The following is a 24,261-nucleotide window of genomic DNA, read 5'->3' on the forward strand; positions in this document are numbered from 1 at the left end:
CAAACCCAGGTCCTATCTCTAAACTACAGGACTCTGCTGTAAATCAGACATAGTTCCTCACGTGTGCCACCTACATACAGAAATTTCCATGCTTGGAATATAACACACCATCTGTTTGCAGATGGATGCACCCTGCTTTCACCCAAGTCTGTGAGACGCAGGTTGTCAAGAGCCAAAGTTTGGGGATCTCAGAGTGTGTGTTGGTGTACTGCAGTTTAACATGCTGAACCACATAGCTAGCCATTGCCAGCACTATATGCCAAGCTTCTCACTGCTTCACCAGCTCAGAGTACCCATCAGCACTTAGGCTTGCAGGGTTAACAGGAGCCAGGAGGGAAGAATCCCTGTGCCCAGTTACTGGTCTGTCATCAGCAGTGCCCTAGAGTTCTGTACTCCCTCCGGACTGAGACTATGAGATCACCAGAGGACTAAGTAGATTCCAGCAATCCATTGCTGAGCATGACAGCTCGGAGCCATATCCTGCTTACCTTCCTCACCAGGAGGCTAGTCAGCCGTTCAGCAGGGACCAGGAATTGATGAGACCTACCTGATTGGTGTAGTTTACCACCATACCATAGTTTACTTATCAAGAGCTATCAGGGTCACCAGCAACACCCTCATTCTCAGCTGACTTGCTCAGATAAGGAACAATTTTTATGTTATCTCTGAATAATCCATTGTTTTATCCAGTTAATGTCAAGGGAGTGGTTTCCCCTGCACTACAATAGGGGAACATCCGACTCCCAACATACCTAGATTTTTCACTCAGTCATGTCTAATAGAGACTACTTAAACTGGGACAGCAACAAATGATTCTGAGTTAATAGAATGCTTGGCATAGATTAACACTTGCTAATTGGGATTTTAGGGATGCTGAGCTAATGTTGAGCATGGATACTGTCCATTTAAGTCACCAGGAGCTTCAGTCTCATCCCAAACAGCTTCTGATTAAAATTAAAGAAAGGAATTAATAGACAGTGTTTATTCTAAATCAACAATAAACCCCCTAAATTCACAAAGACTGAAAAACATACATTTTTTTAAAAAAGGACAACTTAAGGAAAATCATCGAGAGAAATGACAAAACCAAGGTTATTTTCTTTTGTTTAATCATTATCCTTGTGAAAACTCTTTTCTCTGCAGCAGGAAAGCATTGTTGCCTGATTAAAATGACTATTGCTCGAGTGAACGGATGGACTACATGGGAGTCCTTACAGGTACATTGCGAATGCAAACGTAGGCACGAAAAGGCTCAACGCAGTGAGAACAGAAGAGGTCGCCAAGCAAAGATGCCGTCTGCATCAAATAGATCGATGCCTACATTAGCAGTGGTTGATGATCTGAGCCACCCTGGGCAATACATGGGAAATACATACATGGTCCACAACTGATAGCAGTGCTGAACGTGGGGACTTTGCCATGCGTTTGTTTCTGCTTTAAACCAACCTAGCAAATTGGGAGGAGAGCATTTAGGGCAAACAAGAGTGTCCAAAAGGAACAATGATTACAAAACAATGATGGGACCCTCAGAGGTGCCGGTGCATCCAACTTTGTGCCAGCAGCAAAGACCTGTGCGTATTACTTGTTGACAACGGCCTGAAGTCTACCTGTCTGTAGCTATTACAGCAAATACATCGACTTTGGTTTGAACGTTACAATTGGAGACGTGGTGACAATTTTATTCCGATTGGAAAAAGTGCAGTCCGTGTGGGAGCTGCTGCCAGGATTTTATCTAACAGACAGGAGGGGCAATAGTGGAAGGGGTATTGCAAGTCCAAGTAGTTTTCTAATGGCATCAGTGCTGGCTTATCGGTTTTCAGTAAACTGACCTCCTATCATGGTGATGCTTGCTAATGAAGTACTTGAAGAATTCATACACAGACCAGGCGATGGCTGTAGATGGCATCTGGTAGATCACTCTAGCCTGAGCCCCCTTGAAATATGCTGGGATACCTCCCAGCCGGTAAACCGTCCTGAAGGCATTTGCCATGCCAGAGAGATGTCCGCTGATATTGAGGGAGTTCAGGGCCAGGGATTCCTGCGTGTTTAGTAGTGTTTTGCAAACGTCCAGTGGTGTGGTAACGGCAGCTGCCACAGCTCCAGCCATGGCGCCAGAGAGAACGTGCGAGGAGGGGTTGTATTGTCTGTGTGGATTCAACTGCTCCTGCAAGAACTCGTAAGTCATGAAATGAACGGCTTGGAAGGGGATGTTCATAGTCAGTTGGGTGGTATAGCTCCGGTAAAAGGCACCGGCCCCTTCAGCTTTCCACACTGTCCTCATGCAGTCCAAGACTCGTTTGTATGGAGAGTTGTACATCTGCATTCGCTGCTTCACCACTGCGGTCCCATGGCGCGATCCAGGGTTGGGGGAGGGAGGGAGGTACAAGTCAATTTCCGTAGTGTTCCGGGTCACGCGATCAGCCATGTTAAAGAGAGATGGGTTAGAGCAACAAAAGCAAAACATTAAAAAATAAAGGGAGAGAGAATGAAAACAAGTTAGTGATGCGTTTGAAATCACGAATCAGACCCTCCACCCCTCAAAAAAACATTCACAATCAATTTAAAGGACTTGCTGCATTTATTTAAAAAACATTTTCGTTATAATGCAGCCCACATTGTACTCAATACCACAATCCCATCAGCAAAACCGTCAGTATTCACACACTGCACTCGACAGCAAAGTTGCTGCGTTATCTTGAAGCAAGTTCCTGGCGTACCTTCCTGCTAGCATTGTGCACTAGCGATTGGTGTGATACGCCAATGGATTGGGAGTTGCTGAGTGAAGAAGAGGCACGTCATCACACAGGGCAGAGACAGTATCATTTAACAGTAGCTAAACGCCCTAATAATTTCCTGGTAGAATTAACTCTCCCTCCCCTCAAATTCAAATTGCACAACTCAGATGCAATTGCTCATTCTAGACAAACTGGCATTTGGCAGAGCTGAGCACAGCAGGGAAGAGAATACTGAAACCTCCTTTGAAATTGCTTTACTGCATCAAAACAAGCTGACCCTTGGACTTTGTAAGTACTACAAATTCCTTTTTAGTTCCTTTTAAATAAAAAATCAAAAGATTAAATTCGCAGCTGCAACAAAGACAACAACAAATTTGTATAGCGACTTTTACGCCAGAATGTTCCAAGGCACTGAACAGTCAGGGATTGGCACCCGAGTGGTGGTTGGGATAAGGAGGGGTGGAGGGCAGGGAAGGAGGGCGAATAATAATAGTAATAATCCTTGCATTCCTTTTCACGTCGGAAAGGACGTCCCAAAGCGCTTCACAGAACACACTGTAAAGTGAATTGACTGTATATTTGTGGGCGAACGCGGCAGCCAATTGCGCACAGCAATGTCCCACAAACAGTCGTGGATTGAAAATGACCAATTTATTATTGTTTTTTGTTTTGGAGGGATTATTATTAGGCTCTGTGTGGAGTAAGGAAACTTGCCCAAGGTTTCGCCCTCTGCCTGGAATTGAACTCAGGTCTCTCGCTTGCAAAACGAGTGCTCTAACCACTGAGCTACAGGACTCCACTCCTGTAAAAACTTCCTCAAAAGCTACCACTTAATAATATTCTTGAAATAAAGATTTTCTATTTTAATAACCCCCAGTGACTGGTTTAGCACAAGGATTCCAGGCAGTTGGCACAATAAACGCAAGGCCAACTATTTTAAACTCTTAATGGTTTTGTATTTTTGGAAAAGTTTCAACTAAAAGTGGAACCTCTTGACTGGAGTTTTGTTTCCCCCTGAAAATGTATCAACATTGCTTTGGCTTTCGAGCTGTGGAAATGGAGAAGTGTCCTTTTAAAAAGATGTATACCAAGTTGTGAAAAGGAAGGTAAAGCTAGATCTTCCTTTAACGCGCACACACACATTTCCTTCTCAAGTCAGTTACACGCAGATTCAATCCCCATGCATCAATCGCTGAGGTTAATAGGATTACAACAATGATTTACATTTACTTAGCGCCATTCAAAGTCAGGAGACATCTCAAAGCACTTTATTCACACATTTGACTGGGAGAAGGAGCTTTGGGTGGTGGGGGGGGAAAAAGCTAAATGGGGAGAGAGAGGTATGGTTATACAGGTCTTAAGTTAAGTGAAGGTAATGCAGGCCATTATTTTAAAATGATAGTACAGATTTGGTTAAAAGGATAGGTTATACTAAGGTTCCACCCCGCAACCCCCCCACCAAAATCAAGCAGCCAAGAGCAAACCTAATCTTAATATATGGGCCCATCATTCATTCGTGAACAAGCCAGCACATCAGGGAACAGTCTGACTCCATTGTCATGCCCTCACACCAACTCCCGACAAGTCGCTGAACGCAAAACTAAATTACGACAATATAACAAGCAGAACAATCTGTATTTATATAGCACTCTCCATCCCTCAGAACTCTTAAGGAACAAAACCAGAGCGAGCAATGCAGCTATTGCAGTGAAGAAATTACTAGCAAAGAGCAGCTATAAATCTGAATGTTCATACAGTCAGTAGACTGTTGAAGCTTCAGGGGAGAGAGAATATAGACAAACACACACACACACACACACACACACAGAAAGAGCAAGCAAGATATTTCCAAGAAGCTAGTGAATGTCAACATCTGCTGGCGAAATACCCAAAGCAGCCCTTGGGTGACCCTCAACACTCAGCTGAATGTGCACCTGCAAGATCCCAGCAAACTTGTCACCTTTCCAGCCCAGAGCTTGAATCTCCTCACCCACGACCTTGCCCTTCCCAGCTGCACATTCCCCAATCAGAAAGCAACACTAATGAAGCTATAGAAAAGCTCTTTCGCATTTTTTGCTAAAAAAATACTTTTCTGTAGCCCCGCTGTCTCTCATCGCTCAACACTAGCTCCACTGTCATACGCTCACGGCACCTGGCCATCGCTTTGATCTTCCAGTTCACCCTCCCAACACGTTCAATCAAACAGACTTTGAGCAGAACAGAATTTACACTGGAAGTTTTTTTAAAAAAATCTAACTACATTGAGTAGTGTCCTGAGTAACCAATAATAAAAGCGATTCCAGATTTCAATTCCAGATTTGCTCGTACTGTCTGTGAACACACCTGCCCTCAGTGAACAAACAACAAATGACATTTTTACAGCGTCTTTCATGTTGGGATGACGTCCCAATGTGCTGGACAGTCAAGAATTTTCACCCGACCTGGGGATTGGGATCAGAAAGTGTAGAGGGCAGTCAGGGAAGGGTAGAAGGGTGACCGAAAGCGCTGTCGAAGAGGAGAGTCTTGAGGCGGGCTTTGCAGGAGGCAGGGGAATGGGGTGCGAGATTAAGGGACAGTGGGATAGAGTTCCAAATAGTGGAGGCAGAAAGGCTGAAGGCACGATAAGGTGAGGTGGACTGGGCGGGGGACATGGAGCAGGCTGGAGTCTGCTGAGCGGAGGGAGCAGGCAATCCAATTTAGATACTTTCAGTATACACAGAGGCTATCAATGCTTCAACACTCGGCTTTGAGGCAAACCCAACTATTCTAAGAAAAAAGTGCACGACACACACACGTTAGAAATCCCAGCCTATTCCTGGAACAGTAGAGCCAGGAAAACCTGTTCCCCACTCATCCCACACAGTAGGTTTGAGCACTCTCAACACAGTGGTGAGTGATATGGTGAAAAGTGCAGTAAACTTCCACAAGCCTGCAGCAGAATTATACTGTGTCTAATCATTTACTTTATCACAACTCAATTTAATGTGCGGTGACAAAGATGTCATATAACAGCATTTTGCTCATCACTGTCCAGTGGTTTGGAATGGACGCAATGAAATCCATTTGAGACATTTAAAGTAACAAGCTAGACTGTGAATGACTTCTCCCTCTAGTAGAGGGAGCCAAAACGTAGCACAATCTTAAAATGAGAGTTTAACTGGTAAGGAGAGAGATCAGAAAACATTTTCTTCATAAAGGGGGCTGTGGGAACATGGAACACACTGCTCGGGGAAACCAAACAGGCAGAATCAAATAGGATGTTCAAAAGAGAAACAGAAGTATGAGCACCAAGGGGAAGCCTGGCTCAGTGGCGGAACCCTTGCTACAAGACAGAAAGGGGTGGGTTGAAGCTCCATGTCAGAGTTTTGAGCACAGGTAGACACTCCGACATTGTGCTTGGAGGGAGGGGGGGGGGGGCGCACTGCAATGGTGCCATCCTTCAGAGGATATGTCAAAACCAAAGTCCTGTCTGTCTGTTCAGTTCGATGTTAATCCCACAACACTATTCAAAATGAAAAGGGAATTCCTCCTGAAATCCAGGCCAACAATCCCCCAGATAAAATTGGCCACTTATTTTATGAGTTTGCGTGACTTTGCTGTCATCAAAGTGGCGGCCACACTGGCCTACAAATAATCACATTTTACACAGTAATCTGTGACACTAGTGACATGATAAGGTGCTATATCAAATGTGAGGATTATTAAGGGGATTTTAGAAGATGTGCCATTATATTTTAATAACAGGTTCAATGGGCTAAATGGCCTCCCCCTGTTCGTGACTTAAACTGAGTATTTTAAAAAGATCAATAACTGCATGTGAGTTAGTGCGATGCTCTGCTCCAGAGCCTTACTCTTTATAATGAGAAGATAATGCAGAAGTAGATAATGCAGTATAAAGCTGGTGGGTGGGGAACGACGGGAAGGAGGGGTTAAATAAAATTTGAAGCAACGCACCATTTCCCCCTGAAAAATACTTGCAGATAAGTTAAAGAAAAAGTGCTTCAAAAAAAAGTTCTAACGACTACCAATGTGCCCGAAAACACAACCTGGAAGGAAGGGTCCACGCCCCGAAAGACGGTTTCAGAGGAAATCTGTGACGTGTGTGTGTAACATTACCTTCAGCGGGGTTCATTGCTGCATCGTGAAACAAAGTGGCCACACACCCTGCCGCACCTGAAAAATAAACTCCACAGATTAGCTGCCGGACTGAAGGTTCCTGGGAGCCACTAAGTGCTGGGGTGGGGAGGTGGAAGAAAAAACAACTTTGATCGCTTGACTGACTGTAAAGGCAAAGTATCGCGTCATATTGATGCCCACAGTATATTGGGCCCCATAAAAGCTGGTGTAATCAAGAATATCACTCGTGATGATCAGTCCTGGATTGTTGGGTTGATCCAACAAATACTCTCCTCCATCTGAGTCCTATCCCAAGCTGGTACTGAAACTGCCCATATATAGACATCGACACAAGTAATTAGTTACACTCGACATATCAGTCTTGGTAGAAAATAAGAGAAACGCACATTGTAGAGGGTTATTTCAGTGCACGCTGGATGTAGGAGATGGACACAATCTTAAGATATTTGTTGCCCTCATTTCTTTCCTTTCAGCTTCATACTGGGCAGTGCAGAAGCTGCCGCACACCACAGCCCTCTATACTCACCATCAATGCCAGGCTGATTGGCTGGTAGGAGGGTGCAGACACAGCACACAGACTCTACCACAGAACCAGGCTGCAAACAAAATGTCATTCCACCAAGTAGAACAGCAATCTTACAACATTAGGATTTTTTAAAAATAGGAATAAAATAGGATATAAATAACTACTGCTATGAAACTCAAAGCCTGTTGAATTTGAGGAACCAGTAAGAACTCTCAATAATGTTAGAGTGATCACTACATTTTGGTTTCCGAGCTCATGGTTGAAACCCCACATCAGAACTGAAGCTCACAGCCCAGGCTGAGATGTGGAAAGCGCTGCATTATCAGAGATATAGGCCTTTGGACAAGACTTTAAACCTGTCAAAAACTAAGCTCTACTCTGCATAGAATTTGGGGCAGACTTAGGTTTTACAATAAAGAAAAATATTTAAAGTAACGTCAGAGCTCTTGACGCATACAGAGCAAGAGCTTAAATTGGAATAATAGAATGACTGGTTTACAAATTCTGACTCTCTTCCATTGACAATCATTTACAGAGAAAATTTCAGAGGGACACCAAAAAACAAGATGACTGAACTGGAGTTAATTAATGTTAAGTTAATGCTTTCGATGAGATGCAGGTTTTTCACCAGCAGAGTGCATCAGCATGCATAAAATACTTTATAACATGTGATCTTAGTTAAAGCATTCTGTTTCGCAATTCATTGCATTGAGAGATTAACATTTAAATACACAGGTCAACTTCACTTATATAAAAAAATCACCTACAGACTGTTGAGGGAAAAAAAACCATCAAGTTTTCTACTTACCCAACAATACATGACCTGCAAGATGAAAAACCATAAGGAAAGAAGATAAAGGAGGAAGGAAACAAGACAAGAAATGCCAAGACCAGTTACCAGCACTTAAGCAGCTCAAGAACACATTCTTCCACCAACCACAATTAAAATAGAACAAGTTCTTTTGTTTTGATAAGAACATGAAAATTGCTAGACGAAAGAAGATCAAGGTCCTTCCAATTCGTCTTCTACCGTCCTGGCAGTCGCTTGGACATGTCATGTCCCAAACTGTATACGGTATCTCACAATACTATTTACTAACAGAAATCTATCTAATTCCTTCCTTTTAAAGTTTACAATCAACTTCAAAATGCTACGCGGCTAACAGGTCAATAGCCCCAAGACACTCAACAAGCAGACAAGGCAAGACAGATACTTAAGCATTAAAATTACAAAAAAATTACATCAGGCTGTGCAAAATCATGCTTTTTCAACAGTTATCATGCAACCAGATTCTTTCTTCCATTTACTATCTGGCTGGGCTGGGAGTAGTCGGTAGAGATGATGAGACCACCTCCCACCGCAACGTAAAAACTCCAAATTCATTCAAACTTGTATTCAATATGGAAGGAAGGGTGGAAAGGGGGAAAAAAGCTTAAGTACAAGAGTTTGACTTAATGTGTTTCGCTCATAAAATAGTCAATTCACTTTATAGTATATTCTGAGGTGCTTTGAGATGGGATAATGAGCTATATCAAAAAATGCATTATTATTAATAATAATCCTTGCATTTGATGGATAATAATGGGAAAAGGTTGAGTTTTTGCCTCAATGCAACATTGATCAGGTAGTTAAGAGCGACCTGGTGCAAGTGGGTAAAAACGGGCTTCAAGTATGGTCTCATCATCTCTACCCACTACTCCCAGCCAGATAGTAAATGGTAGTTCCCAGACCAAGGTTTGAGATTTCAACCATCAAGCATTTAAATAGGGCATCTCACAGTGAATCGTGTACTAGTTCTCAACCAGGCCACTAGGTGGGACACATCACACAGAGTGAGACAAAGCACTTATTGAACTACAACAGCCTGTTGGATAATCAGGAACTAGGGCCTGGTGTTGGTGAATAAAAGCACAGGAACAGCGGGCATAAGAAACAGAAGTACACGCGTAGGGAGATCAAGTGCCACAAATTATATTCTAACCGTGGAGAAATAAATGAGGTTGGAAAACAAACTGTAGGAGACAACAACAGCATTTAAATAAACAGTGAAAGGCTGCGCAGATTTAGTGGAATTGGAAGGAAACTTAAGATGCCAATGACAGACACAATGAAATACAGTTAACCTCAGTTTAGCTCTTCCTCACTTTCCCACGCGCACTCCTCCTGCCAACCATTAATGTTCTCTTGACACGGTTCTATACTGAATTACAGAATGGAAAGAGGCCATTCAGCCACCTATTCCACAAAACCCTGCCCCCCTTCTCATTTCCTCCCATACCGTTCTATTCCTTTCTCCCTCATGTGCTTGTGTGATTGCATAGTGACCCAAGTGCGGATCTTACTTGAGTAAAGACCCCACTTAGGTCATTTGTGAGCCTAGTCTAGGCAGTGTCGGTCAATAGGCTCTAATGAAGAGTATGAGGGTCAAAGCAACTCTGGGCCAAGAAACAACTGTAATACCCAAGGCTCTCAATCAATTTACTTTCAGGCTGAACTGCTTTCTATGAACTCACTCTCACACTAACTGTGGGAAGCTACAGTGGAGCCCAGTTATAATGCAGATGCTGGGATCTATAATATCCCCACCTGTACTTCACCAGGCAACTGTCACCTGCCCCACTTCTATATTCAGACAGAAGGCAAACACTGGTCGGTGTGGGGAAGCCAAAGTCATTGGGCTGATGATGACATCACTTCCTTCACACTATGGCATGAGGAAGTGACATCAATGGTGACCTGATGACCTGGAAGTCCCCAGCCAACATTTTGTCTTTCTGCGCACTTGCGATGACGCCGATATGGAGCTTGGTGAGGATACTTTGGGTTAAGTAAATGTTGGGGTTCAATCAAGCAGTAAGTGAACCCACATTCCAATGAAGTACTTTATAATGGGCTCTGGATTGTCCTCATCTTTAGAGACAAATGTTTAGCATGGAATGCCATCCTGCACTATTGCTACCTGTAAATCATTAAATCACACTTTCCCTCTTATATCCTTAAAGCTTTTACTTTTAAGTGCTTATCCAATCTGCCTTTGAAGGATTCCATTGATCCATCCTCAACAGGCATCCACTTGTGCATCCAACAACCTCTGACTGCTTTGAATGATCCTGAAGCTTTGATCCTGATCTCAGATGCCCTCAAATAAAGGGAACTCCCATCAGAAGATTAAAGACATAATTTTCCTCTCAAATCTCCTCTGAGTCAGTGGAAACAGCCCCAAAAAACAGCATTTTAGCTGGAGTACATGAAAGCGGCTTGTACCAGATCATGGCAATCATGTACGATTTATCGCACTGGAGATGATATTAAATGGATTACCCCCCTTCAATGATCTCAGGTTGGGGATAAAACACTAAGAACATTGCAGAAAGTGAATTTTAAAAAGAAATTACCTCACAGGCTAGAACAGACAGCATCTCAGGTTAGTTGAATTTAAAACTCAGGACAAGTGCAATTAGTTGTAATGTCTGGTAAAGGAGTTTAAAAAACATTTGTAGCAAGCGTTAACACAGATAGAAAGGATGGGGAGGGAGGAATGGCAGCAGGTAAACTAGTGCGTGAGATAGAATCACTGGAGAAATCGTCAATACCATTAGCTATGTGACTATTGCCACCAGGATGGATAGCATCGCTCAGTGTCTTTTTAATTTTTTCATAGCAGGCAAAATAGAGGGCGTGGGCTGGCCCAGCGCCAGTGGCAGTCACATTCAATCCCCTCATTGGCCTCCAAAAGCCTTCAGTGCGGACGATCCTCTTCAGGGCATCCATTACATTCCTGTACCTGGCGGCTGGTTCCGGCTGAAGGCTCTGCATTCGTGTCTGAAATCAGAAAACAGGTTGTCCATCAAAACCCAGGGCCAGATAGCAAACCTCCCAGAATATCAGACCAGAGCCTGAAGGGGGTCTGACCAGAGCAAAACAAAACATTGTAAAGGCAGCGTCCATAAGGTGTAAAAGGGAGTTTAATACATGCTTGAAAAAGAGGCATATTAAGGGACATGGAGAGCGAGCCGTAAAGTGGGATTAGTCTAGGTGTGGAGGAAAACCGCAAGCACAGATCTGAAGGGCTGAAAGAATTAATTGCAGCACAGAAACAAACCTATGTCCTCTCAGCAATTCTGAGTATTAATCCAGACGAACAAGCAGGATCTGTACTGCACTTAATGGACAATGTCTGAAAACTCAACTCAGGCGTGAAATTTTACTACAGCCAAAAATGACCAAAAAACTTTCCATCTGAATAGTTTGCTGCTCTTGAAAATTCTGTAATAACCTTCTGTATCAAAACCAGTCTCCTTTAGAATGCATGATCTCTCCTGTTTGTCAATGATAGTAAAGGAAGAGCCAACTATCAAAAGGTTCCTTAAAATAAATTAAAAATTGGAGCAAGCCTCAAGTCTCATCGCCACATGTTTGCAGGCATAGGTAGTGCAATAGCAAGCTATAATAATAATAATCCTTGCATTTGGTATAGCGCTTTTCACGTCAGGAGGACGTCCCACAGAACATACTGTAAAGTGAATTGACTGTATATTTGTGGGCGAACGCGGCAGCCAATTGCGCACAGCAATGTCCCACAAACGGATTTAGCTGATTGAACTCTGGCATTTCTTGGGATCTCCAAGTCTTGGCTGTTGTCAACCTGCGTCTAATACTCTCAGGAAATTAAGTAAGCATGGCATGCCCGTCCAGGGAGAGATTGTGTACCCCATTTCTGACACAGGAGGATTTCCACTTGTAGGTGGCATATACAAAACATTCAAGAAAACCAAGAAACAGATGTACTGTGCCACAGAAATCCAAGTGGACAGTTTGAGAGCAGCAGCCGGGAGAAGAGCAAGTGCCTGCCTCCCTTGTTGCTATAAGGACACGTTGGCCATCACCCTCTCCAATTCATCCAGGTTCCACAATGAGAGGAAACGTTAACTATTTAACATACTACTGGTCCTGGATGTTTATACTGAAGTACCAAGGCTTGAAATTCTTCAGCTTAATGTCAAAGGCCATAGCTTTGAGACCATGAATCTTAGAAAACTCTTAAATCAACAAATTACAATTATACAATGCCTTTCCGGTCAGGAGGACATCCCAAGGCCGAGACAGTCGAGGGTTTGCACCGGAGATGGGGGAGTGGGGTACAAATGGTGGGGACAGAAAGGCTGAAGGTCTGACCGTCTGGTTGGTGGGACGGTTGGGGCTGGGGATGTGAAACAGACCTCAGAAAGTAGGGTGGGGCAAGACCATGGAGGGCTTTGAACACAAGGATAAGAATAAATATTAAATCGGAAGAATTTTCACAGCAGTCAAAAAGGACCAAGGATTCCCAATTAAGTTTCCAAATTAAGACCATACGCAAAATCCGTATGTAAGAATAATAATAATTTGGTCACTCAATCCACTGCTGTTTGTGTGACACTGCTGTGCGCAATTGGCTGTCGCATTTCGCCCACAAAATATACAGTAAATTCATTTTACAGCATATTCCGTGAAGCGTCTGAGATGTCTGGAAGACGTGGTTAGGCATATTCCATACCAAATGCAAGGATTATTATATTATATATATGCATTGCAAGACACATTTCCCAAATTTGGCATGGTCTTCAATCTTAAGATAATGGTCTTAAGGCTAAGGCCACGAGAAATTTCAGGCCTCAGGTATTCACTTGGCATCAGTCTGCACTTGCTGGATTGAAGCCACCAGCTCACACAGTGGGGAAAGTACAACTGCAGAACAAGAGAATAAAGTACATATAAAAAATGCGTGTTTTCACTTTCATTTCTAAATTGTGAAGCCAGTGAAAAACAGACAGAAGCAGCAAGTCTTACATAACAAAACTCACAACACTGCATTCAGAGACGCAACCCCACGTGAAGGATGTCTACATAAATGTAAGTTGTTGTCTCAAAGAGAGTTAGTATTTCACAGATGTAAAAATGTGGTTTCCACGTAGCAAGTACGAGCCAGGCAAGAAATTTTATTATTCATGATTTTACATGGGAGGGGACGAGGCGGTGGGGGAAGAGACGAGAGTTTAGGCCATTCACAAACCTAGCTTTCCTGGGATTAACCAATTCACAATGCAGAAAGGCTGTAAAAAATATTGAATGCATCAACTCAGAAGGCACAGAGGCTGGCATCTATTAGGATGTTTGATAGATGCAGGGGAACCAAGGGTTTGTCTACAGATATAGTCATTACACAGGCATGTGAGTGATACAAACACATTCAGGCTTTTTGGACTAAATCACCAACCTAACCAGAATAAGACGAACATTGAGTAACAGCAACACAATGCATTCATTAGATTGTCCAAATATTTAAACAATGGGTGAAATAATTGCCTGTCGCCACAGTTCCCAGTAATCTCAAATTCCAATCACTCCGAGAGGAGAAGCATAGCATTTCCCCAAAATAGATTTTGTTGAAGCATAGTTACAAACACCCCAAGTTAAAACCATCAGTATGCTGAAAAATTGAATTGCAGGCATCTAAGGCCCTATCACTCCTGTTCTCTGAGACTTCACTCTTCCACATAAGGGCAACTGCTGTAAGGTAAAAATTAGTCAGAAGCAGAAAGGAAATTTAGAATAGGTTACATGAGAAGCAAAGAGACACACATTTCCTACTAGAAATAATGAATTGCTAGTTTGAGCATACCAGGCATCACCTAATACCACCCCCGCGCTCCAGCCATTACTGGCTTTCAGTGTGTTGCGATACTGTAAATGCATTTGATACTCTCAAAGAACCTGACACAATGCATCAGAGCAACAACTGTAAAGCAGCTAATCTGCACCACTAGCATTCCATTAGTAGCAATGATATGAACGGCCATTATACTGTAAATTTCAATGAGAAATTTAAGAAGTGGCTATGATTCCCTGCTCATTGAAATCAAAGATGCCGTACACCCCATGGAGTTTCTCCTGGTGTTTCGATCACAAATCCTCCGGATAAATTGGTCTTTCACACTATCCACGTGGACATGTGCTGCGTGCAAATTGTTTCTGTACAGCTAATTACACACAGCAATGCCCGACAAACAGTTGTTTATTGAGTGACCAAATTATTATTATAAAGAAAACATTTTTGTTTTCTTAAAGGGTTTATTTCCCCTAGAAAAGCGATCCATCAATCGACTAATGACCAGGTTCCTACTTACTGCTAGGTAAACAGAGATGTGTGGAGTAAAGAAACTTGTAAGGATTATTATAGTGAGTTGCCCAGATATTGTGAGTTACACTCACCCTACAAACCTGGTCGTTGGTTAATGACTACTGTTTGCATGCTACTTGCAGCAAATGCCTACATTAAGATGGGAGTATCTATCTGGCAATAATGGTGCAGTGCCGACTTTGGTCACGATACTATTCTTGGTCTTGCAACTGATTTAAACAAGGAAAGGACTGTGTCCACTTTGTAGACCAAGCTTAGGCAGTTTGCTTCTTCCTGTACTGTAACAGCTCAGAAGTCAGGAGCTCCACTGTCCCGTTCAAGATTAAAAAAAGGGTAATCAACCATACAGATCAAGTTCAATTCAGTTTTAAAGTCCCAACGGCTCGAAATGGCAAGAATGACAATTGAACAAAATTGTGCAATTAGTCTGTACTTAGTGTAACTTACAGATAAAAACAAGCAAGGGACGGCTATTTTTGTTCTGCTATATTTAACTGTGACCGGGGGAATGCAGACACATACACGCCGCTACCTACATTTGTCTCCTTACAGACTTACAGAAAATATCTTGCACTAACACACAATAACTAACTACATAGTAGTCCTGTAGCTTTTCTGGGGTTAATAATCCCTTTAAAAAATAATGCGGTCACTCAATTCATGACCGTTTGTTAGACACTGCTATGCGCAATTGGCTGCCATGTTTCTCGCACAGAATATACAGTCAATATATAATCCTTGCATTTTGATATTTTTACTTTTCAGTATATTCTGTAAAGCGCTTTGAGATGTCTCGAAGATGTGATAATGTGCTATAGCAAATGCATTATTATAAAGTATAAATTTAAAAATCTTAATCTCAGAACAATTTGCAATGCAACATATCAGCAGGTCAGTTTCTACCATCCAAAGAATCTATTCCAAAGTAAATGGCCTATAAATGCCAAATGAGAGGAGGTGGCACAGTGATCGTACGTCACTAAAGTTTCCGGCTGCCAAGCTCTCCCCAGCATCTTGTCTAAGTGGCCATTCTTCATGTTTGAGGGTCAGAAGGCAGAGAAGGGATACACAACAACAACTTGCATTTATATAGTGACCTCCATGATGTGCGGAGTCTCAAGAGCCTCACTTAACAACGGTGGAACCCGAGGCCGAGCCAGGGGGAGGGGGAGGTGATCATAGGACCGGTCAAGAGGAAGGTCTTCAGACGCGAACTGAAGATGGGGAAAAGGGGACGAGACAAAGGGGTTGAGGGAGGGAGTTCCAAAGTTTCGGGGTGTAGTGGCTGAAGGCACGGCCGCCAATGGTGGAGCAGAGGATTCGGGGGACATGGAAGAGACCGGACTCAATAGAACAGGCAGCGGATACTGCTGTGGGGAGAAAGGAGGTTAGAGAGATAGGGGGGTGGCCAAGGAATAGAGGCATTTAAAACTAGAGTGAGGATCTTGAAGTCGATCTGCTCTGTCAGGGAGTCAGTGGAGTTTGGCAAGGACTGGAGTAATCTGAGTGTGGAGTTTGGTGCGGGTGAGAATGCGGGTGGCAGAGTTTTGAATGAGCTGAATTTTGTGAATAGTGGAGGAGGGGAGACCGGCGAGGAGGCCGTTAAGAGTCGTCCAGCTGAGAGGTGACAAAGGCATGGACAAGGGTTTCAGCAGCCTTTGGGGTACGGGTACTGTTGGAGCTGGGGCAATGTGCCGGAGGTGGAAAACAGCGGTGCTGGTCAGGGACCCGATGTGGGGGAGCAAGGATAACTGGCAATCGAACCTGACGCCCAAGTTGTGCACAGATTCAGAGAGGTTTAAGGACAGGTCGAATAGGTTAAGGAGGTCGGAACCGTAGGATAGAAGACGTCGACAGGAGTAAAGAATATGGCTTCTGTCTTGTTGACGTTTAGCTGCAGGAAATTTGTGCTCATCCAGCTCTTGATATCCGACAGACAAGCTGATAGAACAACAGGGGACTGGCGGGGGTCGCAGCTGGAGATGGAAAAGTAGATGTCTGGAGAAATCTGTGTCTGCGGATGACATCACCGAAAGGGAGCATACTGATGAGGAAGAGAAGGGGCCATGGATGGATCCTTGGGGTATCTACCCCGCAGGTGACCGGCGCAGTGTCAGGCACTCATAGATTTAAATAAACACAATGCATCAACCCTGGGGCGTCCCAACAAAAAGCTCAGTTTGCCTCAGGCAGCAGGTTTGCATTGTTGGAGCAGCCAATCATTTGGATGAGATGTTAATTTGAGGTCCTACTGCGAGTTCAGGTGAACATTAAAGACCTCATGGAAGTATTCGAAAAAAGGGAAGTTTCCCCCCCAGTGCCTTGGTCAACAATCCCCCAGTTAAAAAAATGATCATTAATTTCATGGCTGTTTGTGGAACTCTCCTGTGTGCAAATTGACTGCAGGATTTGCTACAAATACAGTCACTGTACTTTACAATGCATCCTTTACTGTGCATTGTGATGTTTTGACAACGTGAGAAGACACTATACTAAATGAAAGCAATATTGTCTGGTTGAAATCCACACTGAACTCAAGCTCACAGCCCAGGCTAACACTGCAGTGCAGTGTTTGGAATGAGCAGCAGAAAGTTCCTTCTAGTGTCCTGGCCAACAATCACACCAGATAAATCCATCAATCATCTCATGCTGCATTTTGCACAGCATTACACAATTTACACACAGCAAGTGGGATCTTGCTGTATATAAATTGTCTGGTACGTTTGCCTACAAACACCATTACACTGAACGACAATTACCTGTAAAGAAGCACTGTATCAAACGCAAGGATTAACAATTGCCTAACTCCAGATTTGAATAGAACAGCTGATTCTGTACTAGAGCAAAACATTACTTCAGATAGCGTTTCAGACAGGCCCTCCCCATCATAATAATAATCCTTGCATTTGATATAGTGCTTTTCACGTCAGGAGGACATCCCAAAGCGCTTCACAGAATACACTGTAAAGTGAATTGACTGTATATTTGTGGGCGAACGCGGCAGCCAATTGCGCACAGCAATGTCCCACAAACAGTCGTAGATTGAAAATGACCAATTTATTATTGTTTTTGGAGGGATTATTATTAGGCTCTGTGTGGAGTAAGGAAACTTGCCCAAGGTTTCGCCCTCTGCCTGGAATTGAACTCAGGTCTCTCACTTGCAAAGCGAGTGCTCTAACCACTAAGCTACAGGACTCCACAAAAGTTTATAATAATAATCCTAGCATTATATATAGCACCTTATCAAGTTGTTGAGATGTCTCAAAGATTGTTAAAGTAAATTGACTGTACATTCTGTGGACGAAACACAGCAGCCAATTGTGCCCAGCGGTGTACCACAAACTGTCGTGAATTGAGTGAGCAAATTATTATTTCGTATTCTTTTTAAAAGAGATTATTACATTGCCAATAGACTAACAATCTCCCACTCTCCCCACATCCACATGGATTGAAAGATCTCCTTGGTCAGGCTGCTCACAGGCAGGTTTTATTACTCATGACCTTCCAACACAAATAGCTGAATGGGCACAGTTTCAAATCATTTTACTTCAGGCTCTCAACCACCGGGGTGAAGGCCTGTCAACAGTTACCACACATAACCTAGGTCAAAGTAATGAAAGGGACAGGATTCAAGCCTACACGATCACAGTGCAGTCTTTGCATAGTCAAACTGCACCCATCGTAGGGCTGCAGTTTCCTTCCTTTGTAAATCAATTTGGATGTATAATTAAAAGGGTAATTTTATTATAATAATATTCTGTTGGTACCTCTTGATCATTCTATTCCGTGCAGTTGGTAGCCCGAAATGTTACACCTCCAGCTCAACCACCCCAACTCCTGCAGCACTTTATTAATAATACTTGCATTTGATATAGCGCCTTATCACATCGCTGAGACATCTCAAAGCGCTTCACAGAATAATGTAAAGAGGATTGACTGTATTTTGTGGGCTAAACGCAGCAGCCAATTGTGCACAGCAGTTTAATTTAACAAGGTGATTTGCTACAGTAAAATAAGTTGTATCATATACACTAAGTTTATGTAAAAGTTGGATTTTTTGACTAATGTAACAAATAGAGTAAATAAGGTAAAGGTCCACATCACTATTTGTGTTATGTTCTACCTGTATTGCCCGATGTCATGCTAACACAGTCTTGAAACTAGAGCCAGACCAATTTAGTTAGACAAAGTCAAACCAGTTTTCAGGGGACATTACTTAAATTCACTTAGAACTGAGCACTGAAAAGGGCGTCTGTTCCCTGACAGGGCTAAAAAAAAAGGAGTGGCCTGCGTTAGTCACACGATTATTGAATAGAGGTAGTTTATTTTGGTAAATCAGTTGGGACTATTCCAGGGTGGTTGCTGACAATAGGGAGTTGCTTTTAACAAATTTGACTGGATACGCAATTCCCCAATACATGCCATGAACTAATAAAACAGGCTCAATGGCATTTTCCTGTACCCATCTTCCCATTTCGCCCACAAAATATACAGTCAAATCACTTTACAGTATATTCTGTGAAGCGCTTTGAGGAGTCTGAAAACCCATGGTATGGCACTATATCAAATGCAAGGATTATTATTCATTGTGGAACACAATGTACATGTTTGCCTTGGGTCATGGCCTCCCCAGAGCAGTGAGTTTGGCGCCGGGTTACCAGACTTACACAGGCAGAGCCAATCATCTCAAAATTGTCCGTTTACACAGGCTGCCGTCCAGGGCCAACACAAAAACATGAATCAACTTTGAATATTTTTGTTTACAAAAACAGTGGAAATCCACCATAAACAAAGCAGGTTAAAAGGCTACTTCCTCCCACTTAGGTGGGAAATTACACCGAGTCTCAGATAAGCCTCTCAAATTAGTCCACCCTAAATTTAGCACTTTTTGTAAATTAAGCAAAAACAGTTGTCTTCAACTATATCCTACAAGAAATCCTTTTATACTTCTCTTTAACAGTGTCTTTGGCACCTGTACCAACTTTAAATGGGTAAACAAAGCTGAACCCTGTCATGGTGTCAACTTGGGTCAGTTGGTCACACCAATCTCTGGGTCAGAAGGTAGTAGGTTCAAATCTCCTGTGGAGTCCTGTAGCTCAGTGGTTAGAGCACTCGCTTTGCAAGTGAGAGACCCGAGTTCAATTCCAGGCAGAGGGCGAAACCTTGGGCAAGTTTCCTTACTCCACACAGAGCCTAATAATAATCCCTCCAAAACCAAAAAAAAACAATAATAAATTGGTCATTTTCAATCTACGACTGTTTGTGGGACATTGCTGTGCGCAATTGGCTGCCGCGTTCGCCCACAAATATACAGTCAATTCACTGTGCAGTATGTTCTGTGAAGCGCTTTGGGACGTCCTCCCGACGTGAAAAGCGCTATATCAAATGCAAGGATTATTATTATTATATCGAGACTTGAGCTCACACTCCAGTGCTATGCTAGGGGAGCAATGCATTGTCAGCGGCTCCAAACTTTGGATTAGATTCTTAAACCGAGATCCCAATTACTCATTCAGGTGGACATAAAAGATCCTAATCTTTATTCCAAAAACAGTATTTTCTCCAGTGTGATTGCCAACAATCCAGATTTTGTCGGGCTTTGTCGTTGGCTTTGCTTTGCCAACGTAAGCTAACTGCCATGTTTGCCCACAATGAAAATGATGATTGCATTTAGCACCTTTCATATAGGGCACTGTCTCAAAGCACTTTAATGCAATAATAATATAAGAGCAAAACTCTTTGCGGAATTTCTATCTACGTATTATCAAAGGCACTGATTTATACTTAATAGGAAAAACTGATCATATTACTTATTCATCAATTAAATGTACATTCATGCTCTCCATGTTTTATTACATATTTTAAACAGTATTTAAAATATAAAATCTCATTTTGTGCAGTGGTTATCAACTTCACAATCTGCTTTTCTGCAAACAGTGACCTGATGAATCACTTTGTTTTCACTAAAAGGTAAAATGAAAACTTAGATCAGTCATGCACATTCCAAGACAGGGATCATCCAGCATCCCACAAGTTACACTAAGCAAGTGTTTGTTGGGATGATCATTAAATCCAAACCCAGTATTTAAGCACTGACGAACAGAATCAGATTTCCTGCACAGGAGGGAAATTTCTGTGACCTTTTTCATTTTTCCCCCCATATAACAATTTTACAACAATTGTTCAGCCAACAATAATGCGCCTCCCTAGCACAGCACAGCTGGATGAAGAGTGGCAGTGTTGGTGGGTGGGTAGTGTGTGTACCCGCGCACGTGGGGGGAGTGAAGAGATCCAATCCAGGGAGCTGGAATTTCTGGCTAAATGTAATTACAATACCATAACCGGCATTTACCAGCATTTTTCAGTGCCGAAAGGCCAACATAAACGGCGAGATATTTTTCAGTGTGAAGATCAGTAGTCGGTGAAGCCTGCTCAGTGCAGCATTGGCATACACTAGGAGAGAGAGTTGGGAGTCCACACACGCAGAAATGTTTTCCAAATTTTTAGATTCAGGCCCGGTTCTGCTAGGTTCAAATTCTGAACAGATGATAAGCATTAATAGAACTAATCGCTCTCGAGGAAAGATAGAAGCTGAGTTTAACATCTCATCCAAAGGACAGTACCTGCTCAGTAAAAAGAAGGTACCACCACCAATTACCATGCACTGAACCCTTCATAAGTTCCTGATCTCAGGAATGTCGAGCGGAAGCAAGCGTGGGAGGAGAAGAAAAATCTCCCTCAGGCTATGCTTGCACGGCTCTTCCTTCTCCATTACAAAGCAACAGAGGCTACGGAGCATATGATTCAAAATGGAAGATCAGGCCAGCAGCAATCACTAGTCAGCAATAAAAAGGTCTGCCAACAGAAGCTTAAAAAATATGCTTAGCCGCATTTGTTTTGCGACACAGAGACAGACAAAGTTTTCTATATGTACGCAGTCGCATTTTATTTGGTCAGCTGGGTGTCTGACATATGCGTAAACGCATCACTATGATTACGAGTATCCAAACCCAAAATTCCATACATCCCACTTATACATGGAAATGCCAAAGATAAATTGTTGTAATGAAATGCACACTTTCTCCCTGGAGGGACACACTGGAAAGTATTAGGTGTAGTTTGGCAAGAGCCAAGGCTTGTGAACCCCAGAGTGTGTATTACGGTGCTGCTGGAGTCTAACCAGCCAGAACTGCAGTTTGCAGCCCAGTGCAAAACAGGCAATAGTCCTTCAATCCAACACACTGCCTGCAGCACTCGCTCATTATTGAATTTTAACTATAATAATCCTTACATCTGATATAGCAACTTATCACCCTGTTGAGACATCTCAAAGCGCTTCACAGAATATACTGTAAAATGAATTGAGTGTATATTTGGTGTACATCTCATCTGTCTAGGAGAGGAATGCCAATTTCAACCTTGGAAATGGAAGAACTCTCGCTTTGAAAAGAATGCAAGGAAATTGGAAAGCATGCAAGTGTAAAATAGAACAGCAGACTGCATATTATTTTCACTGGTAATCATTTGGGTGGTTTTAGCTGGGTCAAGCAAATCATTGAATCATTTTTAAAAGTTACTGAAATATCCACCTCCATGTAAGTAAGAACACTCAGTGAACATTATCAGGGGCATGAACTTTCTTGTTCATCTTAAAAGAAAAATAATCAAGTCTCGTAATCCCATACCCACTACACAAAATTAGTACAAGTAGCAGAAAGGGTAGAGACCTGCATATTCACCATTTACATTTTTTAAAATTGACATTTTTCTTCAATATATACATAAACAATGATATAATTCAATCTACAACTGTTTACGGGACACTGCTGAGTGAATTGGCTGCCGCGTTTCGACCACAAAATCTACAGTCAATTCACTTTACAGTATATAAGCGCTTTGAGACGTTTCAATGACATGAAAAGGCACTATATCAAATGCAAGACTTATTAGTATTAATCGTAATCTGAGTTATTCATTTTCGCAAAAAGTTGCAAGAAAGTGGAAAGAACAGGTCATTTGATTCAGACTCAATCGAAGTGTTTGAGGCACAGATACGTACAGATAGCTGAGTCGTGAGGGTATTAAGGGATGAGTGAGAAGACGGGGAGATACATTTTAAAGACAAATAATGCAATAAAGTACCAAAATGGCAGAGCATACTCAATGAGCCAAATTACCTTTGGTCCCTACGTTCTTACTTTATACTTTCTACACAGTTTGACATGCATCCGAGATCTGAATATTCATCACCAGCATAACAACCAGATTGTGCAATATCAACTCTCAGCCATTTGGCTGGAAACATTTACAGAAAAATAGAAACAATGAAAGACTTCATTTACAAAAAGTATTAAAAATGTAAAAATCACAAACTCTTCAGTTAAAGACACTTATCTTGAGATCATACAAGTTTAACTTTACAGCATTTTTCAAAAGTAGGAATGCAAGCAACTTCCTTCAGAAAATCTTAACTAGGAAAAAATATTTGGTACAACATAATAAAAGTATGGTTTTCAAAGCTGTATAAAAAGTATTTTGTAGTACTCAGTGGGGAGTACTTGGGTAGTATAACTGCGCAGACAGTAAATATTCAGTTCTAAATAAACCAACCCCATATCATGATGCACGCAGATAGCCAAGAACTTGCTGAAATTTGTATTTCACCTGATATGAAAACCACCATATCAAATGCAAGGATTATTTTTCTACTGATCCAGAAGACACAATCATGTCCTCCTGACATATTTTACAATAGTTAAATACAGTAGCTACAAATCCAAAGCTTTAGAAAAACGTCCAATACTTTCTGGAGGTAAAACTGTATAGTCACATGTATCACTCCCCTTTATCTCGATTTCCACTCTGAACAATCAAATGATTCCCTGAAGCAAAGATACTTAACAAGCACTTTTCAACAGCACAGCTGCAATCACCAGTGTGGTGGGAAAAGGATTCATGCCTGCAACTCCCAGCATACTGAACTTACTGGTCTCAGCCGCTGCAAAAGGTAGTGTGTAAATAGAGAAAAGCATATCCTTTAGTGTCTAAGACTTATAATGTTGGGTTACATTAATCTGGATGTCTTAAGGGTGCGGTAAAATTGTACTATGGAATTTTCATATTGATTACCAATTTAAAATAGTTGTTAAAAGAAACAGAGGGAGAAATTTTTTTCACACAGTGAGTTGTTGGGATCTGGAATGCATTGCCTGAAAGGCTGGGGGAAACTGATTCGACAACAACTTTTAAGAGAAGTAGATAATTATTTGGGGAGGACAATTTGCAGAGCTATGGGGAGAGCTTGGGGGAGGGGGGTTTGATTTGGAAGCTCTTTTCAAAGAGCCATCACAGACACGATGGGCTGAATGGCCTCCTGTGCTGAATAATTCTATGATTAAGCCTTATGAAGACTGCAAAGCTAATCAAAAAAGAGGTGATAATCTGAAAATACATAAATGTTTACTGAAGATAAACATTATTTTTGAAGAACAGCAACTACAAAAATCTTTTTAAGCCCAAGTACAAAAAAAATCACCTCATCAAGACTGTTTCTGCATAAACTGTTCAACAGTCATCAACCTGTCCCTCTCCTCTGGCTCTGTTCCCATTCCCTTAAAAACTGCCACCATCACTCCCACCTTGAAAAAACCCTCCCTTGATGCGTCGCAGCTATCAAGCTACC

The 24,261-nt window shown here is 42.2% G+C and overlaps 1 protein-coding gene across 3 annotated transcripts in view; it reads right to left on the minus strand.

The window, feature by feature from the left end:
* Positions 1–1,092: 1,092 nt before the first annotated feature.
* Positions 1,093–24,261, minus strand: part of slc25a28 (solute carrier family 25 member 28) — a 56,909-nt gene continuing 33,740 nt past the window's right edge. For all 3 annotated transcript variants that reach the window (XM_042337121.1, XM_042337120.1, XM_007909094.2), the window contains 3 exons: positions 10,993–11,221; positions 6,852–6,908; positions 1,093–2,337 (listed from right to left, as the gene is read on the minus strand). In XM_042337121.1, coding sequence (XP_042193055.1) covers positions 1,817–2,337; positions 6,852–6,908; positions 10,993–11,221 — 807 coding nt within the window. In that variant the 3' untranslated portion in view covers positions 1,093–1,816. The remainder of the gene's footprint in view (positions 2,338–6,851; positions 6,909–10,992; positions 11,222–24,261) is intronic.

The sequence above is a fragment of the Callorhinchus milii genome, unplaced genomic scaffold, assembly GCF_018977255.1.
Source record: "Callorhinchus milii isolate IMCB2004 unplaced genomic scaffold, IMCB_Cmil_1.0 Scaffold7, whole genome shotgun sequence".
Lineage (NCBI taxonomy): Eukaryota > Metazoa > Chordata > Chondrichthyes > Chimaeriformes > Callorhinchidae > Callorhinchus > Callorhinchus milii.